The following is a 24,123-nucleotide window of genomic DNA, read 5'->3' as shown; positions in this document are numbered from 1 at the left end:
AAACAGTAGACGATGGACATTTATCAAGATTAAAACTTGCTATGATTAACAACAAGCCATGTGCAAATGACAAAGGACACAACAACACCTTTAATAGGAGGCTCACCTTCACATATCTTGTGGAAAGTGCCTGATGAAGGGAGTCACCTTTTTTCCTGTTCCATCCCATTGCATGCACTGTGAGCATGTCCAGTCATGCTTTTGAAAGCAATAATGAGGTTATGATGTGTCATCTAAAAAAGTATGCAATAATAGGGCAAAACCTTCCACTCACCTGCTTTGGACATGTATTTTGTTGTCAGGGCACAACGGGACAGGTAGCTGTTGACCTGCTCCACCTCTTCCCCAGCGGTCATCCCTGCTCCCTCCTGGTTCTTCCCACTCCATATAATCTGATGGTAAAAGGTTGCTGGAATTGTTGTGCAAAGAGGCTACATACTACTATACTAAACAGTATAGCTTAGATATTTACTACTTCAGTGTTATAAATATAAAAAATATAAAAGTACGTGATACAAAAATATTTCACATACCTTGCATTTGGTAGCATGGGATCGAGCATGCATTACACTGAGGAATGGCTTCATGGTGGTCAGCTCCTGGAGAGCAGGAAGGACACTTGCAGCTTTCTCCATGTACGGCCAGTACTTCCAAGCCACATCCATGGCGAAGAACTTGGCTTTGGCTGGCATGAGTTCCTTTTGAAGATACAGGAGGTAGGCGAATATCTCCCCCCTGTACATATGTAAGGCCTTCAAAAGAAACCCATGGCAACATACAGCCACCTCCATCCCTTCTTCATCCAGCTTCGAAGCCCTCCTTGACGTCTCCCTCGCTGCTGTCCAGTGGGAGTCCCCACATGTGCCTCTTCCCTGGGTCTAAGACACACATTACATCATGACAAATCAGTTAAAAGCAATGGAATCACGATCTACACCATTTGTTCTAATTATCTGATTTTGGAGTAGATGGTAAGGAGAAGTAGCTGAATTTGAAGAAAGTCAGGGTCGGATATACATGGCTATATTTGTGATATACCATAAGGTAAAATGACGAATAAAAAATTGCATTTTTCAGTGATCTCTGTATTTTGTCGACACATGCAGCCACCGCGCTGTCTTCTGCTACAAAGAGCCCATTAAAAAAGGCGCTGCCATCAGAACTGAGGAAAAAAAGATTACAGATGGAGCACTGAATTTCGGACTCCAGCTTACAGCTTCCTGCCTACCACCAGCATGGCCGTGGGAAGTAGGGGTGCTGAGGGTGCTGCAGCACCCCCTGGTGGAGGACAGGGGATCTGCACTTCCACAAGATATAATACAAAAAAAAAGAATTTTCAGCCTTGATGTAACAACATTCCTAATTAAGTAAAGATAACACCCTTTTCACCCCGGTTACATTTTCCATTTGCCCTGTACGATGGGCGCTGTAGTGATAAAAGTGGAGGATGTTGGCTTAGCAGGCGCCCGCAGCTCACAGCCAAAGTGAGAGAGATAGAGAGAGGGGATACCGCGGTACCGGCGGGGATTGTTGTTAGCTTCTGCTGCGCTAACGGATATAAGAAGCTGTTTCTACAATAATGTGGAGGGAGAGCTCTGTCCTGTCAGACGGAGAGGCTCAGTGAGGTAAAGGACTCTGAGTGTTTAGATAGTTCACTTTAGTCTAAGTTATCTCAGTGAGTCTCAAACGTTTTAATCACAGTTTATGTAAACAAATATTTCCAATGCACACCTTTATAATTATTAGGATAAATAAAAACAGGTTTGACATCATTCCAATGTATACTATAGGACAGTAAACCAAAAATATCGTTTAAAACTGGAGAGATTTAAAAATATGCATAAATAAATAAATGTTAACTGATAAAATAAGATATGAATGAACAACACAAATAAAATAAGTTACATTTATTTGTTATTGGCTATGGTAGGTTATTGGAAATGTTCACATACTTATTTGATTAATAAAATGCAAACCGATCTTTTTCATATGGGTGTTTTAGAGTAGTATCCGCTAGATCAGTCTCTAATTGGGCGCTCAAAGTGCACCAGATTGAAGCATTTTACTTTAAAATGTTAAAAAGGGGGGGCATCCCGGACCCCCCTAGAGGATGTGAAGTCCACCCCCCCAATTAAAACATGTTATAATACTAAATACATTTGAAGCCTTGTTATATAAGCTTTCCACCATGTCAATATGTTTCTCTTTTTGTAGTGTATTGGTCTTTAGTAGAGGTTTTTCATTGCCAGCTAAAATCTTGCCTATAGGGCAGCACATTGGTCAGAACCAGCCCTGGTGTCATCCCCACAGCACCCCCCATTTGAAACATGTTCCCACCAGTATTGAGGAATGTTAAGCCCTCCCACTATTTTCCAAGAGGGCGTTGCCAGATCTCCAATTTTAGGTTTTAACCAGGAGATGGCGCTTCATTCACAAATACAGAAAGACAAGTTTCATGGACTTTCAGTTGTGTTTTGAAGAGCATTTGAACACATCAATATTTTAGATCAACTAAAGTATATCTAATCTTGTAATTCAATAATATATAGTCTTTATATATTAAATAATCATAATTATAATGTAAATGTTTACATTACACTTCTTTATTTGTTATGCTCATACTTTAACCTTTACAATCGTTTGCTTTAATATGCAGTATATTTTTGTGTTTGCTTCCTCCTGCTCCCTTTCGGACACATACTGTATGATTTATTATTATTATTAATATGAAGATATTATTAAGATAAGATAAGATGTTACTTTATTGATTGAACATTTTAGTTTAGAATGTGCTGTCCCACGGTAATTCAGAAGGCTCACAGGTCACATTCCGACCATTATTTAAAACAATAGGTGCTTTCACACCTTCTACAGTTTGATTTGTATAGAGGGAGCTCTGTCAGTTTTCGAATTACCCATTTGCTTTCGGGGAGCCCTATTTTTCAGAGCACATCCTGCTACTAAATATGTCACACGCACGCTCTGTTGACTGGCGCAGCAGCGCGGATGCGATCAATTGCTATAAAAACACTCTTCTACTAATACAGACGGTGTCACTATGCCGGCGGATGTGGCCGTTGTTGAAGCCTCTTCAGGCTCCGCATCGGCAGGCCTCTCCCTCGGTGTGGAGCTGTCAAACTCGACCCTAACGCCGCTTACAGCCGGCCAACTAAAAGTTGTTTTCCGTTCACGTTGTCATTTTTAGACTCCTTCGCTTCTTTGCTTGTGAATCCAAAAGCTGTGACGCTTGGCTGTTTTCGTTTTGCCATATTTTTTTATTACACAGCCAGAGTTAAAAAAATATCAATATGAACATTTCAAATACCGCGCCGGCATCACCGCCATAATCATAGCAACGTAAGTAAGAATGCAGCGCCGCCACATACAGATGGCAACACCCAGACATATTCACAAATATAAAACAAATATTCAGAAACTGTAATGAACAATAACTATTATTCCTTTCAAGAACTGTTATTTACAGAAACTCAACATTTCTAATCTGTGTGACACAAATATGCACGATTGTTTTGGGCTCCCCCCATTTATCTCAAAGTCAGCCTTCAGGGGAGCTCCCTCCCTCTTCGGGGGAGCCAAGGTCCTCCTAGCTCCCCCCCATTTCGAACAGTGTCTGTGGCTGAATGGCCAGCGATTAGGTGCGGCGCATTTGTCATAGGTGATCAGAGCTAACTGCCTGCCATCAGATTTCATTTAAAAAACAGATCTGATTTTAAGACTATTTCTGCGCTCATAAAGAATGATAAGAATAAGAATAATGCGTATTGAACTGGTTTCATTAATTAGTGAGTTTATTTAAAACTAGAACCGCCAATCGGGTGAATTTGTGTGATGTGTGTTGTGTGTGTGCAATGTAACTTTTTTTCAATAAAATATTAAAGTCTCCCAGTCCCTGACTTTTCCTGAAAGTGTGTTATGTAGCACCATATGTTGTTAAAAATGGCATTCTAATAGCGGGATTTGACAGGTTTAGGTAGGCCTATACAAAAACCTCTGGCGGTTCTAGTGTTAAGGTAATTAGGTACAGTAGAAGCCCTTTTTTTTCAATAACGAATTTAGTAGTTGAACATAAAAGTCAACTAACTGAGGGTCACTTGCAATGACAGTGTTGTGTCTAACTGTAAGCTTGTCACTCAGAGTAACCTACCGTTAATTTAGCTGCTGGAGAAGAAAGATCAAGGGGGGATGGGGGGAGAGAGCTGTGGTTGATGGGCCATTAGTTGTGTAAATACACAGCTGAGAGCTGCCGTTTCATTCAGACTGTTTAAAAAACTGTAACAACGGACTATTTTTCTTAGCGGATGCATGTCAATTTAAATCAATACATACAACTATTTTTTAAATCAATACATACAACTATTTTTTAAATCAATAAAAACATTTTCTAAATCCATAAAAGCATTTAAATTAATATTGGGAGTCATGTCGTTACTTTGTTGAGAATTTGGCCGTGTAATAAGCGGGATAATTTGCAGCGACTTGTTCCTTATGGGGAAAATAACACCCGTCATGTGTGTGTAGTAGAGGTGTGTGTGGTTAAAACACTTTCATGAAGTGAAGGAATTTCCTTCTATAAAACAGCTGTGGGCAGCAGTGAGTGTCACGGACATGAATTCATAGATCAAGGCAGACTGGTGCTCACACTCTCCTGTCCTGCCAGGCGACACGCCCGTTCGAAGCCGTGTCCCTCACTCCTCACATCCCAAGCATCCCCACAAGTGTATTATGTTGTTACATCGTTTCAGATGTTATGTTTCAGTTGTGCTCTGTCTATGTTCAGTGATGCAAACTTGTCACCTTTCGGCGAAATTCGCCGTTTTGAATCCAAAATAAGTCGTTTGTGTGATTCATGTAGATCTGCAATACAAATATTTTTGGGGTATGGGGGGGGCTGGGACCCGGAGTAATCTGCGGCCGTGAGCTGTTATGTGCCATCATGACACGCATGGTGTTCTTTTTTTATATATTATAATGAAGTACGAGCTGTGTGCTCGAGTCTTCCTGCCTGTCGGCTCTGCTCATGGATGTATAATAAGGCTCTGCTGCTCCGAGATGATGGTCTAGCTTCAGCAGCTACATTACCTACGGGTGCGTTCGTTAATATTAACTGTGCGTCCGGAGTCACTGTGGCACAGACTGGACCGCTGGTGAACAGCTGTTAGAACGGGCTGTTCAGGTGTTCAGAGCATAGCTCCCTGTCGGAGCGGCAGAGCGTGATGTGAACTGAAAAGTTTTTTTGTGGCAATATTATTTAAGGAATCGTTGAGCTAGCTAGCTAGCATACATTGTCACTATCTACTAACGTTAGCTTTAGCCTTCTGTTTCTTTTCATAGGCTATAAACAGAGGTGGTATAAGTATATTGTACTTGAGTAAAAGTAGAAGTACTCAGATCTTGTACTTGAGTAAAAGTAGAAGTACTCAGGTCTTGTACTTGAGTAAAAGTAGAAGTACTCAGATCTTGTACTTGAGTAAAAGTAGAAGCACACAGATCTTGTACTAGAGTAAAAGTAGAAGTACTCAAATCTTGTACTTGAGTAAAAGTACAAGCACTCAGGTCTTGTACTTGAGTAAAAGTAGAAGCACACAGATCTTGTACTAGAGTAAAAGTAGAAGTACTCAGGTCTTGTACTTGAGTAAAAGTAGAAGTACTCAGATCTTGTACTTGACTAAAAGTAATAGTCCCAGAGTGTAGGAATACTCTGTTACAGTAAAAGTCCTGCATTCAAAATGTTCCTCAAGTAAAAGTAGAAAAGTATTATCATCAAAATATAGTGAAAGTAGCGACAGTAAAAGTAGTCATTGTGCAGATTGGTCCATTTCAGAATAATAGATATGATGTGTTTTATAATGATTGATCATGAAAGTTTTCTCAAAGCTGCTAAAGGTGCAGCTAGTTTGAATGACTTTGTATACTGCAGGGTAGCTTGTGGATTTACTCCAGGTGGAACTAAAGTCTGATTTAACACTTGATTATATTTCACATCATTCATCCACATCTGTGAAGTCACTAAAGGTATTAAATACATGTAGTGGAGTCAAAGTACACCATGTACCTCTGAACTGTAGTGGAGTAGAAGAACAAGTAGCAAAACATTGAAATACTTAAATAAAGTACAAGTATCTCAAAATTGTGCCCAAGTATAGTACTTGTTGAGTTTATGAACTTAGTTACTTTACACCATGTGGCTATAAAGATAAAAAGACTTAAGCCTTGCACAGAGGCATGAAAATACATTTTCAAAATGCTCAACAGTGCTGCCAAAATTATAAACTGACTGCTCCACAATTTAAAATAAATGCTTTTATATATTTCTATTAGATGTGACTCTTTGGCGTTTCTGTTATTATTAACACTGCTGCTTTAGTTGTTCTGACTGTTAAAATCCTCTGTCATTCCGTGGGGTGGGGGAGCCGGGGGCTCGGATCCTTGTCACCTTTTTCATACCTGATGAGTTTGCATCCCTGTATGTTAAAAAGCCTCAGTCACCTTAATTCATGTAATAAAAACATCTCAGGTCAGTAACACTCAAAGCTAAATGTGCAATACCATGTTCAGCTATGTTACTATTTATGATGTTATTGTTGTTACATCAGAAGATGTACATATTGAAATGATTTCTTAACTTACAGTAGGCTATTTTTTACAATGTGTGTTGGAAGGATTTATTAAATTACAATGAATATTGTCATTGTTGAAGGCTTTTAGAGAAGGGTGAACTATAAGCCTGAACTACATAACATTTTATACCAAAAAACATAAAAGCCACAATAAATAAGTCACAATTATTGTAGTTATTTTTACCTCCCGTATTGCTTTCAACCCACCAGCTTTTATGGTGTTGTTACGTCACTAACTGTAAGCTTGTCACATACAGTCTATGGTCACTCAGAGTAACCTACTGTTGATTTAGCTGCTGGAGAAGAAAGATCAGGGGGGGAGGGGGGGAGAGAGCTGTGGTTGATGGGCCATTAGTTGTGTAAATACACAGCTGAGAGCTGCCGTTTAATTCAGACTGTTTAAAAAACTGTAACAACGGACTATTTTTCTTAGCGGATGCATGTGAATTTAAATCAATACAACTATTTTTTAAATCAATAAAAACATGTTCTAAATCCATAAAAGCATTTCAATTAATATTGGGAGTCATGTCGTTACTTTGTTGAGAATGTGGCCATGTAATAAGTGGGATAATTTGCAGCGACTTGTTCTTTATGGGGAAAATAACACCCTTCATCCAGATGAGGATCCCTCCGCTACACTTTGGGATCCTGATCGACCGACGAAACTCCATTAAAATATACATATTTTTGGTGAATTACTGAGTTTAGGCACGTTAATAACGTTTTAATGAAGTTGAATACAGTATATTCATATGTGTCAGTGATTTCATGTCAATTCGGCGAACATAAACATAAATGATCGTGGTGAAGATGATGATTAAATTAGGATTAAAAATCGAGAGCCGGGCTGCATTTCCTCCCGTTCGTTTTTTTTGAATAACAAAATTATTTTGTTAAATAACAACATGGTGATGTTTTGTAAATGATTACATGTCTCTTATTTAGCACAGTAGTATGATATCCGTGACATATGGATCTTAACAAAGTTCCGCTGTACATCCAGCATACTGTATCTCACTTTATTTCACATGAGCTCCAGTGTGGAACTCCACTGCACCCCCTGGTGGATCATTGATCCATTGCAGCTGGCTTCATTATAATTATATTTATCTATCACGGGGGCGGTCTCAAGTCAAGCTGGAGGTTTTCCCTTGAGCGAGGGTAGATTACGTACCAATCACGGCCCTCGCGTTTCAAACTGTCTGAAATGAATCGCTACATCTGTAGCAAACATATCCATGAAATAGAAACAATAATCAAAAAAGTTAAATAACAACATTGTAAAAACAGCACCTTCCACTTCGCCGAAAGCGATACAGCTTCCTGTTTCCATCGGCAGAAACAGCCAACATCTCCGGCGTGCAGGCAGGGCAGATGAAAGGAGCACCACAGCAGAGCTGGTCTTCCTCATACGAGGCATAGGAAAACTCCAGAAAGCTGCGCTGCAGTGCATCTCCGTTGACAGGTCCAGACTGGAAGATAATTACATATATTGCTGTGATTTTGTCTATTTACGGAAATGTTATAATGTATAATATGGTAAAGAATATTTACACTTACTCTTCCTCCACACTTTGTGCGATGCTCCAGCAGCTTTGCAAAGGCCTGTCTGGAGAATCCCGGAGAGATGACCTTGAGCTCTTCAAAGGAGCTCAGGAGGTCCAAGGTGTAAAGTGTGGAAATACTGACCGAAGCTGGCCAGTATCCACTCTTAAGGAGGACTTTCAAGTCGGGGGTCCACTGCTGCTGGCAAGTTTGACAGACATATAGTGGCAGATGCAAGTCATAACGCCCTTGGAACAAGTAAATAAACATAATTAAGACACATTTTACAACAGCTCCATCTACAAATAGTCAAAGATGAACAGATATTACATGAAGGTTTTACTCCAAGTGGAAGCACAATGCCTCAGCCCACAACAGTAAACATATAACAACAATTCAATAGAAATCCAAATATATATTTATATATATATATTTGTTTACCATTGATGGTAATTAAAATCACTGGTTTGCCTGGTACCACAGTGAAGTTTGTGCCTTTACAGGAGCAGTTGGGTGCCTTCACAGTTGGCAATATGCAAGCTGTCAAAAAAAAAGAAAAGCACTAATTACCATTATATGCTGGCCGAAGAGACATGTGAACATCAAAATGCAAGTTTGAGAGAGCACACCTTGGTCATGGGTGTCATATCCACCTTCCACTCTAACAACACACGTTGTTGGACTAATTGGTTTAAAAAACCCATTCATTAAACTGTCCCTGTTGTGGAGTGGCTGGTTCTTGTGATGAAGTACATCACTGTCTCCACAGAACCACTCCTTTAGTGAGACACTCTCTACACCTTGGGAGGAAATACAAAATTATTCTAATATCCTAGAATTACTTTCATTTTCATGTGGGTTTTCTCTAGGTATCCAGTTTTCTAACATCCCAAAAGTCATGCATGTTAGCTGAAATAGCAGGGCACTGAGCATTAACACTGAACAATTACAATTAGGTAAAGTAATTGAAATAAAGGTAAATGTTATCTCACCTAATAACAGCCGGCTCGTGGCAGAGGCCACACAGGGGATGACCAACAGCCTCTTTTTCTAGAAGGCATTGCAGGTGGTGTGGTCTCGCTTCTTTCCAGCGCTCTGAGGCTTTCTGCTGCCGAAAAGACCAGGATGAGGCAGAGCTTTTTTGAGGCTCAGGAGGAGGACATGAGGAAAGAATGTCAGAGAGTCTCTCCATATTCTTTTCTGGGAACAGAATTGGAAACTTTAACTGTAAATGACTATATTTAAGATGAACACTAAAAATCAAGGATCATTTCTTTGCTCAGGAACTGGCCAATATCTTTACTGAATTACATTCCTCGTTCGAGTCCTGAACTGTCAGTTGTGTATAAAATTGATTTTAGTTTTAAACTTAAAGCCATTTTTGTGATTTACCAAATTCGTGTTGTGCTGAAGGTTCAGTACGCAGAACCTCCACACTGGAAGACTGGAAGCCCTCAGTCGGGGGGGATGTGACTGTAAAACATCACACAGAGGGTTAACAACAGATAACTGATGATTTGTATTATCTACCTATTGTTTAAAAGCTTGTGAAATTAAATAAAGCATAGTTCTTATGACACCACAGTGGGAATGTTTCCGACTGTAGTGTCACTATGCGTTTATATATTGGAATTATTGTAGACCCTCAACAAGCAATTATTGTGTTTTAATTCGATTTTCCAACCATTTACTTAGTAAATTCATAAAAATGTAAAATAATTGGGATTTCAACCTGTAGCTGAGCCTTGGCGTCGCCCTCCACGCCTCCCTCTCGGCTTGCCATGTCCTACACAGCCCCTTTTAGGGGACTGTAAAGTGTCTCCTACAGAGCGTGCCCGTTTCCTCTCCTCAGCTGCTTTCTGTGACCGAGTAACAACTCATGTAAGGTTGATGTTGCTGATAAACTGATACCATATGACAGTGGACAAATAAAAGTAAATTCATTCACTTGAAGAACATTTTTGCTTCAAGTTTTTCCTACCATATACAAATAATGAAGTAAAACAAGTTGAACAAGCTTTATTTTTAGTAAGCCTCTGCCCCCCATGTTGTAATGATGAACCGTTTTGCAAAGGCCCTATACATTGATCCAAAATCCAGTTACTCTTGGCCTGTTCAGCATTTTTTGGATAACAGATAGTGCCAAATTCAAGTGGGAAAGGAATGAGGTCATATGGGTTAAAACACCAACCTTAGCTTCAGCTAGCATGTGTTCATGCTTCAGCTCAAGAGCCATGCGTTTCCCTTCTTTGGATGTGGGATTATTGGGGTCTGGGTTGTGTTTTGTTGCCATTGCAACACAGCCAGCCAGCCAGCCAGCCAGACAGCCAGCCAGACAGCCAGCCAGCCAGACACAACAGATATGCAACAGCTGCTGTATGAGACAAACAGAAATAGAGAGACAGATTGTAAGATTGAAATGGATAGATGAAGAAATAGATAATGAATGATAGAAAAAGATAGAGACAACAACTATAAGAAAGGTAGGTAGATAGACAGAGAGATAGGTTGAGTTTGGCTCTTAAAAGTGCCGTTGGTTTTATGATGGTGTAGATCAGTGTATGGGTTTGTGGTGTGGGTACGGAGTTGCAGGAGAGAACAGAAAAAGTGAATTATGTAGTGAAACTAGCTTTTTTAAATGCACATTGTGACGGTTTAACTACTTTAGACAGACTGAGTTCATTTACGTGTTTCCTGTTTCATACGCGTAACAAGCACATGGACGTGGACTATGCCCCTCCCCCCCAAACATATATTAAAATGTCGGCCAGCGTTAGTACTGTCATGTGTAAAACAAAAGCGATTAAGATAACGTATAATAATAATAATAATAATAATAACTTTTATTTATATAGCGCTTTTCAATAACCCAAAGTCGCTTACAAAAAAATTAAAAGTACAGAAAGGGGGTGAACAGGCAGAAGACAACATATTGGACAAGAAAATTGAACATGAACATTACATGAACAGGCAAAGGACAACACAGGGGGGGAGCAAGCATAGGACAACGAGCAAAAGACAACATAATGGAAAAGAGGAAAGAAAAAGTTGATGAATGTATGAATAAGAGATGCAGCGTGGGGTGAATAAGAGATACAGCGTGGGGTGTGAGTGAAGTCAGTGGGTTGGGGGGTAGGGTAAGTTGAAGGCTTGGGAGAAGAGGTATGTTTTCAGCTGGGTTTTGAAGGTAGACAGTGTGGGAGAGTGGCGGACAGATTGGGGGAGGGAGTTCCAGAGGCGGGGTGCTGATCTGGAGAATGCTCTGTTGCCAAATGTTTTGAGTCTTGATGGTGGTACTGTGAGGGAGAGAGTGGAGGAGGATCGGAGGGCTCGGGGGGGGTTGTAGGGGATGAGGAGGTCAGAGAGGTAGGGGGGGGCTAGGTGGTGAAGGGCTTTATAGGTGAGGAGGAGTGTTTTGAAGATGATGCGTTGTTTGATGGGGAGCCAGTGAAGAGAGCGGAGAACGGGAGTGATGTGTTCACGGGTCCGGGTGTGGGTGAGGAGGCGGGCAGCAGAGTTTTGTACCATTTGGAGTCTATGGAGGGAATGGGAAGAGATGCCAGTGAGGAGGGCGTTGCAATAGTCGAGGCGGGAGGTGATGAAGGCATGGATGAGGGATTCAGCAGCACGGGGGGGGAGGTAGTGTTTGATTTTGGCAATGCGGCGGAGGTGGAAGTAGGAGATCTTGATGATGGAGCTGACATGGGGGTCAAAGGAGAGGGTGGGGTCCAGGATAACGCCAAGATTGCGTGCCAGGGGGGAGGGGGTGATGGTCGAATTCTCAATGGTGAGTGAAATGGGTCCTGTTTTATTGAGGGTTGATCTGGTGCCTATGATGAGTAGCTCTGTTTTATCACTGTTGAGTTTAAGGAAATTGTGAGTCAGCCATGTTTTTATTGAAGAGATGCAGGTTTCGATATGGGTGAGGGGAGGGTTGTGAGGGGATTTGGTGGTGATGTAGATCTGGGTGTCATCGGCGTAACAGTGGAAATCAAGGTTGAGGTTGCGAATAATGTGACCAAGGGGGAAAAGATAGCAGATGAAGAGGAGGGGGCCGAGGACTGAGCCCTGGGGGACCCCCTGTGTGACTGGGGAGAGGGCGGATGTGTGGCCAGAGAGGGAGATGAATTGTTGCCTGTCGGTGAGGTAGGAGGTGAGCCAGTCGAGAGCGGAGCCCTCAACACCCTGTTGGCGCAGCCTTTGTAGGAGGAACTCAGGTATAACTCACACTTTAACACCGACGTATGTAGCCGTAATTAAGACAAATATTTTTCACACACCACTTATGAGCTGATATAAATGTTGCTAAACTAGTTTAAGCTTATGTTGAACGTGAGCTAGCTAGCTAGCCGCCCGCAAGAATAATTTCACATTAATGTTGCTTTGCTGATTATGGCGAAAGCATTTCTCAGACTTAGAACAGTTCAGTATGTATGATGAACCATGCGAGTAAAGGCTTAAAAAAAAGCCCCAATTATTAAATCTAAGCAAAACATGTATCAGACTTTAGTGACCCAACTTACTTTGTCAGAGGATGGATCGCAATGCCGGTGGCAGCGTTTTTGGCCAATAGGTGGTGCTCTGAATGATGTAATTTCCTGTACCGATTATACAATAAAAATATTAATACATTTCCTATATTTTGACACGATAACTCTTTAATAACCTAAGTAGCCTACGGACAAAAACAAAAAAGTATATATTGCCTTATAAAATGCAGAAAAGTTTAAACATCTAACATGATAATAAATAAAAAATAATGATATCTTAAACCAAAATAAATAAAATGGAAAATTAACCGACAACAACAATTTAACATAAATAAAACAAGGATTAAAACAAGGGTAAGTTTGACTCAATGTTGTGTAAATTACCCGTTATGGTTAAAAAAAAAAAAAAAATTATTTGTATTTTTTTAAAATAATACAGCTTCCAGCTCCCCGAGATACGAAGAGTAGACACGAACAATTCTTCCACTTTAAATGCGTTTAAACTGTGTCAGAGAGATGTTTAATTGGTTCATTTTAATTGGTTAATAATTGGCGTTTAATACTGGTGTAGTGTCTTCGGCCATCCTAAACTCGATGATGCTCTAAATGTCCCTTATAGGCCTACGTCTGTTTCCGGTTATTTCTATTTTGAAATTCAGTTCCTGAAGGACGGCAAAAAAGACCGAGATTATGGAATTAAACAAATAAATAAAAACAAGGATAATTGTGTGTTATTGTTGACCAAATAACAGTGTGTTATTTTGAAAAGAATAACAAATTAGAAGGAAAAATGAGCCCCATTTATTTTCCTCACAGACAGCAACAAAAGTCCGAAATGATACAATTTTAAATAAAAGCAATAATCGTGGCTTGATATTGAGTAAGAACATGTTTTTATGAACCACACAGCTTCCGGTCTTCCTATAACACGTAATGCCGTGAGACTACCAACAGAAATACATTGCTTTTAAAATTGTGCTGTGCAACACGAAAAAAAAGGGGAAAGACTACCAATAGAAATACATTGCTTTTAAAATCGTGCTGTGCAACACGAAAAAAAGGGGAAAATCGTGTTGGTGAACACGAATCAATAGATAAAAAATCGTGTTGGTGAACAGGAAATGCCGTTAGACTGGGTTGGGACACACTGGCACATAAGTTACATAAACAATGTATAGGCCTAGGTTGCATAAATGCTTGAGCTACAGTATTGCAACTAAGCAGACAGCGCTGCCTCTCTCTCTCTCTCTCTCTCTCTCTCTCTCTCTCTCTCTCTCTCTCTCTCTACTTTCAAAATCTATTTAAAACTCATAACAAACAAACACAATTTCCAAAGTTGTCCTGAAATTAACTTATTAAATAAACAAAACGAAAAATATAGCCTACAGCAAACAACATTGAATCTGGACTTGAAATTATTCTGATTAGGCCTAGCCTACATTGCAAATAAGCAGACAGCGCTGCTTTTTTCACACACACACACACACACACACACACACACACACACACACACACACACACACACACACACACACACACACACACACACACACACACACACACACACACACACACACACACACACACACACACACACACACACACACACACACACACACACACACACGGGAACGTTGCTAGCATAGCTAACGTTGACGTTAGTGCTAGCATTATCCACATCTTTCGGCGGCTCTTCTGATGATGTACTAGTAGCAGCTTCACTTGTAGCTTCGGTGCTACTAGCCTCTTTCTTTTTGTGAATGATATTCTTTTTAGAAAAGAAGTCAAGTATAGAATGTTTGCCTGCCATTGCAGAGCTTTTTCGTTAGCGTTCTTGAGGGAAAGAGCTGCCGCCAAATCACTGACACACCCCCAGCTCGCCGCGGGGTCACGAGCGTGATGACGAGTCATCATTTTTTAAGGAAATCGTTTTTATTTTTTATTATAATTACTGTGAAATGTATTATGTTTTTGTCATTATTACAACAAATAAACACTTGCAACTGATAACACTGGCAATGATTTTATATTTATTAGACTATTAAAAAAAAGATCATGCTCCAAATAAGTGGGGGTAAGGCGTACCCCCACGTCCAACGCCCACTACACCACTGGGGGGAGGGGGAAGCTATGCACTGATTCTCGGGTCGCAAATTAATACCTACGGTGATGGAGAAAATAAGGCATCAGGTGCCCAGTTTAGAATGAAAAGGAAAGAAGCAGAAGAGAAACGCTCAAAAGATAAAAGGTATGCCCCTGTAACATCTCATTTATTTAGTTGAGCTATATTAAAAACCTCTTAAGCCCGATTGCCCCTTGTGCTCCTTGCATTTTGTAAGAAACAGCGTCTCAGGGCTTATTGACATTTAACAACCTATTATTGATGCATACCCACTTAACAGGATAAACTCAGCTAACAGATGATATTAACCATTTTTACCTAAACGAAACACAATTTCCAACACCAAGCGTCGAAATTGTCTAAAACGAAAACAAGCTAACGCTACATTAGCACATTATTTGGCGATGGCGATCTTTTCTACTTCATGCTATCTGCCAAAAGTTTCACTAAATTAGCATCTATCCTGACACAGGGTACCTATGATATATTGTGGTTTGGATCCCTAAAGGTTCTGGGCTACTATTCCATCATTCAAGGGTGGTTTTCATTATAAATAATGTGGGTTTTTTAGGCGGAGATTAGAATTGAATTTTTTTTACTGTTCAATCCGAATTTACTCTGACACAGCAACATCTATATTGATTCTGACACTTCTACAGCCGACTCACAGGTGTATCATTGCTTTGTGAAGATATACTCATTCATTCTGGGCATGTCATTTTTCAGCCTGAGGCCTGAAAAATAGGCCCAGGGTTTAACATGTTAAGCATATCATTAAATTATTCTGGTAACCTTATCTCCATTGCTGCTTGTTAGCTGCCTGTGTGTCGTCGTCAGTTCAGCAACTAACAATAATTTCAAACCGTCTTACTTCAGAACGATAATGTGTAGCCCTGCAATAAAAACGTTATAAACGACCACTATAACCGTATTGATTTAGTCACCTTCATTTAGCAAACACCTCAAAGGTAATTGTACTGACAAGTCCTTTGTGTAACTTTCAATACTGGAGTCTTAATTAAAAGACGTCTGTAATATAGGGCCTACAGTACTGATACTGTATGTTGTAGCTCATCTTTTGTGAGATATGTTATGCAAAGAATTAGTGTAGAAAATTGTGTTATTGTTCTAACAGTTCCTATTCTGAAAAAGTAATAGGCCTACATTGTGCATACTGAAATGAAAGCTATATTTAACTGCATCGAAGAAGGCAAGAAAGGTTAGACTTTAGAGGGCAGTTTGGGAGTTTAACTTTAACTACAGAGATGCCTAATTCTGTAAATAAGTTATTTAACGTGTGTTCTGGTTTGTGTGTTTCCTACAACTTTTTATATTCCAGTTTATGTTGTGATATTGTTATGTAATTTGTGTAGTTATTTTGATTGTACATATTGTTCTATTTGTGTGTTGGAGACATTTGTGCAATATAGTTATTTAATTCTGAATTGTATGCGTCTTTTTATTTATTCATATAACCTATAATTTGCTGAGCACCTGTCTCATTGCTTCTCATCCCAGTTTACACCCCCCTCAGAAGTAACATCAAATTAAAACTGCGGTCGCACTTGTGCGCGCAGTGATGAGCGGGCCCTCGCGTCCGTGCGCCTGTCGGGGAGGGCAGCCGGTCGTCCCGGCGTCAAGCAGGCACGCGAGTCCTGGGAAATGAGCCGTTTCTCATTTCTATAATTTTCGCGTCCCAGACTCCCAGGTCCTCCGGCAGCGACCCGGAAACGGATGTCGGCGCGCCATCTCGAAGGAAAACAAATTTCTGTAAAGGGTCGTCGAGGATCGATCATCGAGGAGGTGCCGTAACCGAGGATACACTGATTTAGAGGAGAGAGGAGTGTCTCTGGAGGAGCTATAACCGAGGGTACACTGAAGTATTCTCCGGAGACGATTTCAGCCAACAGTGATGTTTAAAAGAGGTGTGACGCATGGCTGGATGTCAACAAAGCACATCTCTGCAAACTGTTCCCGTTGTGATTATAAGTTATTCAAGATGATCAAATGTGCATCAGACTTTCTGCCCTTTACCGTTTGTTTGTTTACTCACTAATCACATCTCCCATGGATGTTAGGTTATGCTTTCATTGTGAGGTGATGTTTACAGTGAGAACAGATGCTGAGGTCAGTGCAGAAAGCAGAACAGTGTGTATAATATATATCGCTCAATAATATATGTAACAGGCCTACATTTCACACTTTATTTGTAGGCTTTAGGAGATATCTACAAATAAACAGTAGATATCTTTCATGAAACCATATAGTGCTTCACATAATAAAATATACAAGGGCTGTAGCCTGATATTTAGTTATGTTTTAGGAGCTGTTTGGTCTGTGTGTGTGTGTGTGTGTGTGTGTGTGTGTGTGTGTGTGTGTGTGTGTGTGTGTGTGTGTGTGTGTGTGTGTGAGTTGATGGTGCAGGCAGACAGGCGGGTCTCAGTAGCTTAAGGTAGTATGGTCAAAAATGGTACATTCTCCATTAGCTTACGAGCTCCATGTTCAAGCGATCGACTATTTCTTCACAATGTAGTATCACATTGGATTATGCGCTTAAATTGCCCTAGATTGGAATTTTTCCAATCATTCCCCTAGGAGGAGTTCGCAAGAATGTGCTGAAAATGGCGGAAAAACGCACATGTTTCAAAATGGCCTACTTTTTAGGGGACGGGGCTAATAAAAGCCAATTTGAAATATGTCCGCAATCATAAGAACAATGTGTATACAGTGTTTCGTGAATATCGGAATAACTATATCCGAGTAGTTTGGAGTAGTTTGGAGTCATAAAAGCCAATTTGAAATATGTCCGCAATCATAAGAGCAATGTGTATACAGTGTTTCGTGAATATCGGAATAACTATATCCGAGTAGTTTGGAGTAGTTTGGAGTCATTTACGACATGTAAATCGTCAAAAATTAAGAATAATTAACGTCCAATAAGAAGAAGAATCGTCCAATCAGAAGAATCAACAAATCAGCTTACGACCTCCACGATTGAGCTATCAAAAATGTTCTTCTCAATTTAGTATCATATTAGATAGGGGCTGAGCTTGTCCTGGATTGGAATTCTTCCGATCATTCCCCTAGGAGGAGTTCGCAAGAATGTGCTGAAAATGCATGAAAAACGCACATATTTCAAAATGGCCGACTTCCTGGGGGGCGGGGCTAATGAAAAGCAATTTGAAATATGTGTGCAATTATAATAGCAATGTGTATACAGCGTTTCGTGAATATCGGAAAAAACTGCAGACAGTAGCAACAGGTCAGATGCGGACATCACGTTACCCTCCGTTGTGGACACTAGCTTACTCCCGCCTGACTCGCCGGCCCCGGAGCAGCAGTCTTCGTCGCCCGAAACTACGCTGCCCCTCTGCGGCCCGTAGGTGCCAGGTATATTTAAACAACTACCCGCCTGTACAGTGGGGTAAGGCGGTCATGTTGCAGCTTGTGGTATAAAAATAAACAATGTCTAGAATATTCATGTGAAAATAGTACCATATTCTGACATGCCTGTAGAAATGTTGGGTCAAAAATAATGCATACAATAGCACAGATGCCTTCACCACGAATGGCTACAAAAATATCTCATATCCCAAGCTTATTATCAACGAGCTGATGTTGCAGCTGAAATGTTCTCCAGGTCACAAAGTCAACCTCACATGATGATGTGATACCAGTTTTCAAGCAAAGTAAATATTCTCTTCCCAGCGTATATGATGGGACCAAGGTGATGATGTAGTAGGCTACATGGTTTTAATAAGACTTTTGCCTTTCAATGTTTGCCATTTCAAACCATGAGCATGGTTTAAATAATATTTGGCTTGATTTACAATATATTAACCTTCATTATAGTCCTTGACAGCGGTCTGTACTGCTGTATTAACAACGTGTCACATGTTAAGAATTTACAATCAGAATCGAGTATTCAACTAAGCCCTGTAATACAAGTTGTTAGTAGCCTTAAGGGCCTACACAGTTGTTATGCTATACCACATTGCCCTGCACTGGATGCATAATGAGCTGCACTAAACTACATTTGAGCATTTAAAATACCTAGCTATTCTTTTGCGGTTATTTTGGTGAAAGTAACTAAAGTAGTGTAACTCATTACATTTCAGAGACAGTAATATTGTAATGTAACTTATTACTTTCAAAAAAGAGTAATAAGTCATATGTAATATATTACATTTTGGAAATAACTTGCCCAACACTGCTAGTAACGCTATTAGTTACCGCAAAAAGTAGTTGCGTTACAGTAACGCGTTAGTCCCAACACTGACTATCATACATCAAGTTCTGCACAGACTCATCTGTGTCTGTTAGAGGTGAACCCTCCCTGTAAAGCAGCAGTTCCCAACCTGCGGGCCGCGGCCCCCTACCGGTCCGTGAAGGCATTTCAAGTGGCCCGCCAAATAATTGTATTAAAAAAAAGTATTATTATTTTGTACAGGCTAAAGACACAAACATGGACATAACAATAACATATAGGAGATGACATTCCCAATTCAGACCAAAAAAACCAGAAGAAATAAAGATACAGTCAGTAGGATCACTTCAACATTTCACAAACAAAAATAGGTTGACAACCAAAAACCACCAAAAACACAACATGGCAAGCATATTTATTGTTCCTTTAATCCCACTCTTCGTTAGAGCTAATTATTTCCCATTTCATGGTGTGATGCTTTGATTTTTTGGCGGGGCTTAGAAAGAAATGCTCATAACTCATCAACAATGTATCCAAACATCACAGATTTTGGTAGAGATGTTCAGTCTGTCTTGGGGAATAGGCACACCAAAGCATATCATTTTCATGTTGGACTATAGGGGTTGCCAAAAACACCATCAATTTATAACTCAAGAGCGGATGGACTAATTTTTTTTTTTTTACATCAACAACAACAACAACATTTTACATCAAAAAGGCAGCTTTTGTTTGGCGCCATAAAACGCTGTGTTGAACATGGGTTTCAGTTGGTCGTCCATATTTTTTTGCCTGCTTCTTGAGAGCCACAAACATTGGCCCTGTGCCTTTCTCTGTGACCTCTTTCCTTTGAATGCAGAGAAGGTGATATTTGCTGGACTCGTGTGACTGAAGTGTCTCAATGCGTTTTGACCCTGTGACACCCTCGTACAGTTTACTGTTGTGGTCAGCAATGGATGGATATTCTCTGCGGACCTCACAGAACATGATGTCGTCCACACATCTTACCCACGGTAACTGGGTTTTCCAAGTCTCAATAAATGTTATTTTCCTCTTGGGTTTCAGGGCGATGTCACTCTTGGCCTTTTTAGATGGACCAGCCATTAGTGAGATAATTGAACATGGCCTTTTAGCAGAGGCTTTCTCGTGACTGGGGGGCTCATCGTTCTGCTCGTTGTTCAGGCTGTTGTTCGGACTCCTGTTCTTGCAGAAAAATTATAGATTTTTGTCAACATGAATTTTAGGTACTCTTAGACTGCCCACAAACCTTTCTGCATTTCTTTGGGTTTTTTTCTGAAATAATTTGATATGCCCCCTTTCAAGCCCCTTGGTACATAATATGTGACCTGCTCCATCAAAATCAGTCGCATTGACCCAAAGACACATTTTGAGTTGTATACACTATTGGAAAGAGGAGATTCCTAGCTTTCTAATGATATCAGGATTGTTTTTGTACTCCAAATATTAAGCAAAATATGTCACATTATATAATGACTGTCACCGAGTCATCATTTTGAGAAAAAGGCCTTTAAAGTTTTCTTTTCTCTGGAATCCATCGATCTGATTGATTATTAGCAGAGTAAATGATCAAAATACTACGGAGGGAAGATATTTTTGTTTGGATTACTGGCCTGGGGGAAGCTCGCGAGTGTGTGTGTATACGTGTGTGTGTGTGTGTGTGTGTGTGTGTAATTTTGCGTTTGTGCGGATTGTGTTTGTTTCCCGGGGAAAACCCTGTTGTTATGCCTGCTGTGACGTAAAGTTACTCCGTTCTCCGCTTGTAATTATGCCGTTACAAGCTTCAAAGTTATATTTATCATCTGAATTTGCCGAAACAAGTTTAATATTCTGAAAGCCAAGACTTTGATTAATTGAAATCAGATGAAAACGAACTGTAACGAACCCTGCTGTGTTATCTATGATTACTATACACCTTACATTCATAATTTCAGCCGGAGAGAGGGGGAGCTGCGCTGCGGAACAGCAAAGTGGTGAGGGAGAGCTGTCATCTTCCCTTTACAAGCTTCAAACATGTATTTATCGTGTGATTTTGGAAATAAAAGTTTCATATTCTGAAAGCCAAGACTTTGTTTATTTAAAATCAAACAAAAACACCCGAACCCCGAAAAACTATTTTTTTACCCAAATCCACGTTTATTTTTAAATGAGCCGTTGCAACTTTTGACTGAATTCGATAGAGCGGGTAACATATGTAGAACCCCCTATCAATTCCCCCCTTTTTTTTCAAAAATAATTTTACATACCGTAATTTTCGGACTATAAGGCGCACCTAAATATAAGCCGCAGCAGCTAAATTGAATGATGTGTACATATATAAGCCGCACTGGATTATAAACCACAGGTGTTTTAATGTTTAATTACCATATGTAAGGGTTTGTGCACAGAGGGGATTGTCGGGAAAGAGATGGCTGTTTGAGGAAGCTCCCATTTATTAACATTTCAACAAACAAGTTGCATATTTGCATAACGTATTCAAGTGTTACCATTTAGTGCAATAGTAGCTACAGAACATGTACTGTGCTGTGTAAACTGTACTGTATCACATAGCGTTTCAGACACACAAACTTTTCAACTTTCAAACTTAAACGGTGCGCTCCCAGCGCACGTACCGGCAGTGATCTACAGCAGTGGTTTTCAACCAGTGGTACGGGGACAAACTCTCGCTCTCGTAATGTCTGTCTGTCTTGCTCTCGTTCTGTCTCTCGTACCACTCTCGGTTCCACCTTTACTTTTGCGCGCTACCTGTCTCACTCTTTTCCGGCCTCCAGATTTTCCTGCTGGAGCCCGCCGCTTAAAGGTGGGGGGCGCGGACCGGCCATAGAGCCCATAGAGTTAAAGGTGGTGGACTGTGTAAACTGTGTTCGTTATTCTCCCGTCCAGGAGAGAAGCATTAAAAGGAGACTAAATGGAGTCTCTGTGAAAGTTCAATTGGTTACTTTAATAAAAAAAGGCGCGGGTTGGTCACAAGCATGATATTGTTCAGTTAGACAAACAGCTGTGATCCGCTCCTCGTTAGGGAAGAGAAGAGACCCGATCCCTCGTCCGGTGCTGTTATATATATCCTCTGCTGGCTCCTCCCCGCCAGCCGGCTCGCCTTGTCTCCAATGTCCGTTGTTGCATTTAAACAGAGGATTGGTTCTTTTCACATTCAATATATGCTTAACACGCCTTTTCTCCTCATATTCTCTTTCATCACTTTTCATGTAACACATTCAAAACGCTGTAATCAATACTCTAAAAAATACAGAAAATACTTCACGGCTGGTTTGGTTTCCGGTCATTCCGGATGTTGTCACATGCTACTCTCGTCTGTAAACAATAATGTATTCAAATAAACTGTACCTTCATTTAATATTCAGCATGGTAGTATCTCGACATCTATAGTTGTAGTGTTAAATCAGTAGGCTTTGGTTTGCACCACTCCATATCATTTCGCTACTAAATTCACCTCTTTAGGAAATTGTAAATTTACCACATGCTAACTGCCAACCGGAGATGAAAGAGTTTCAGAATAAAGCTTAACAGCTGGTGTTCCACAAGAATTTCTGGTTTTTCAGTGTAAAACTGCATTAAAACTGACGGCATGTTTTTACTACATTTCCCCATTAAAACATTGATTTTAATTTCTAACAGTCCCTCCTTACACACCTAAAAGGTGTGTATAATACTGAAATCAATGAGTTCTTCATCTGAACTTTGCATATTACATATCTCATATTAACAAAATTACAATCAAAATGGAATGGTTCAATAGGCTTAACTTTACAAAAATACAAAATAAATTCTTGTCTGTGTTCAAACATAAAAGTTTTCCCTTGTGCATAACTTCTAGTGTTTACATTCAATATCATTCTTCAAAATAGCAGCAATGGCTTGGTATCAGAACATTTCTTCCTCCCTCCTTTCACAGAAACCGTTCTCATACCACGCTCAGTGTTAAGGCACTTGTTTTTACAAAGTGAAAAGAAACAAACCATTTTAGAATAGCAATGATTTTTACAACATGAGATCCACCATATTAGAATAGTATAAAGTAATAAAGAATAAAATAAAATATCTTGGATTGGCAAAGTAAATTGAAAAATAAAAATAAACTATCTTGGAATAGTATGAAGTAAATTGAAATGGATTCACTCCATTTTAGCATTTTATTTTGCTCACTTCTTCACATGATTTCATAATTTAAAGAATCACATCAGCTGGACATTCATTGATCAATCTCATCTCCGAACATCCATATCTTTTAAACTAACTCATCATTGTCATCAACATCTGTATACGGGGGTTGGTCGTCTTGTTCTGCTAGCATTTGTAACTGTCCCCTTATGAGAAATGTACCCTCCCTCCTTTCATACCATTTAAGGCAGGGCTATTCAACTACACATTCAGTTGGGCCAGATTTTATAACTACAAAATTCAGCTGGGCCAGACATTCAGCGGCCTGTAAAAAGCGGGTAGTGACACATTTTAAACCAACAAATATTACTGCGATGAAAAACATGCAATTTTTATTCATTGTTCATCTAACAAAGGTACGTCAAAAAGTGCATAAAAAACAACAAATTAGCATTAATTTAACAGAATTTGAAAAAAAAGTGCACAGTTGGAGCATTACATTTGTTTGCTTTCGAAGTCAAATATTCAGGTTATTTTTTTTGAACCAGGCACATCAAGTGCATTTACTGAATACAATAATAGCAGTCTTAATAAATGTCCTCGCATACAAAGAAAACAGCTAAAGAGCTCCAATGCAACACAAAGAGGTAGTACTGTAGCAATACTATTTTTTCACTTTTCAAGTAATAACAAAAAAATCATACGTTTTGGTCACATTTGACCCAGACACATTACAAAGTGCATTTAAATGAATACAGAAAGAACTGTCAAACCTTCAGTGGACAAACCCATAACAAGGGATACGGGTAACTATATGAATGAATACTACACTACACGTCTACTATAGTAAACTAGGTGCTTACTATCACCTCATTTGTGATTTGTCATCGCTGACTTTCTCAATGGGAGAAGGGACATTTTTAGTTTTGAACAAGAGCAGTGATTTGTGGCTCATAGGATGTCAATGCAATCCTAAGACATTGG

At 39.8% G+C, this 24,123-nt stretch overlaps 2 protein-coding genes across 2 annotated transcripts; both read right to left on the bottom strand.

Annotated features, from left to right (window-relative positions):
• Positions 1 to 55: 55 nt before the first annotated feature.
• LOC307038133 (uncharacterized protein) lies at positions 56 to 1,236 on the bottom strand. The gene is made up of 3 exons (XM_079679431.1): positions 534 to 1,236; positions 275 to 392; positions 56 to 198 (listed from the first exon to the last, which is right to left on the bottom strand). The coding sequence occupies exons 1-3, from the start codon at positions 789 to 791 to the stop codon at positions 194 to 196; spliced, it is 381 nt and encodes a 126-aa protein (XP_079535557.1). The 5' UTR covers positions 792 to 1,236; the 3' UTR covers positions 56 to 193.
• LOC307034839 (uncharacterized protein) lies at positions 799 to 10,515 on the bottom strand (the record flags this gene model as incomplete). The annotated part of the gene is made up of 10 exons (XM_079673765.1): positions 10,378 to 10,515; positions 9,919 to 10,045; positions 9,579 to 9,659; positions 9,179 to 9,386; positions 8,816 to 8,868; positions 8,628 to 8,726; positions 8,202 to 8,434; positions 7,935 to 8,113; positions 1,101 to 1,162; positions 799 to 878 (listed from the first exon to the last, which is right to left on the bottom strand). Exons 1-10 carry the CDS (start codon positions 10,477 to 10,479, stop codon positions 799 to 801), a joined length of 1,224 nt encoding a protein of 407 aa, XP_079529891.1. The 5' UTR covers positions 10,480 to 10,515.
• Positions 10,516 to 24,123: the final 13,608 nt, after the last annotated feature.

Source organism: Notothenia rossii, assembly GCF_949606895.1.
Source record: "Notothenia rossii genome assembly, chromosome: 4".
Classification (NCBI taxonomy): domain Eukaryota; kingdom Metazoa; phylum Chordata; class Actinopteri; order Perciformes; family Nototheniidae; genus Notothenia; species Notothenia rossii.
The sequence above is the reverse complement of the archived record's forward strand: the minus strand, read 5'-3'. Positions and strand labels throughout refer to the sequence as shown.

Coding starts and splice junctions, on each gene's coding strand:
- LOC307038133 (XM_079679431.1), bottom strand. CDS start 791: ATGGAGGTGGCTGTATGTTGCCATGGGTTTCTTTTGAAGGCCTTACAT. Junction 393..533: donor CCCATGCTACCAAATGCAAG/GTATGTGAAATA, acceptor TTTTACCATCAG/ATTATATGGAGTGGGAAGAA.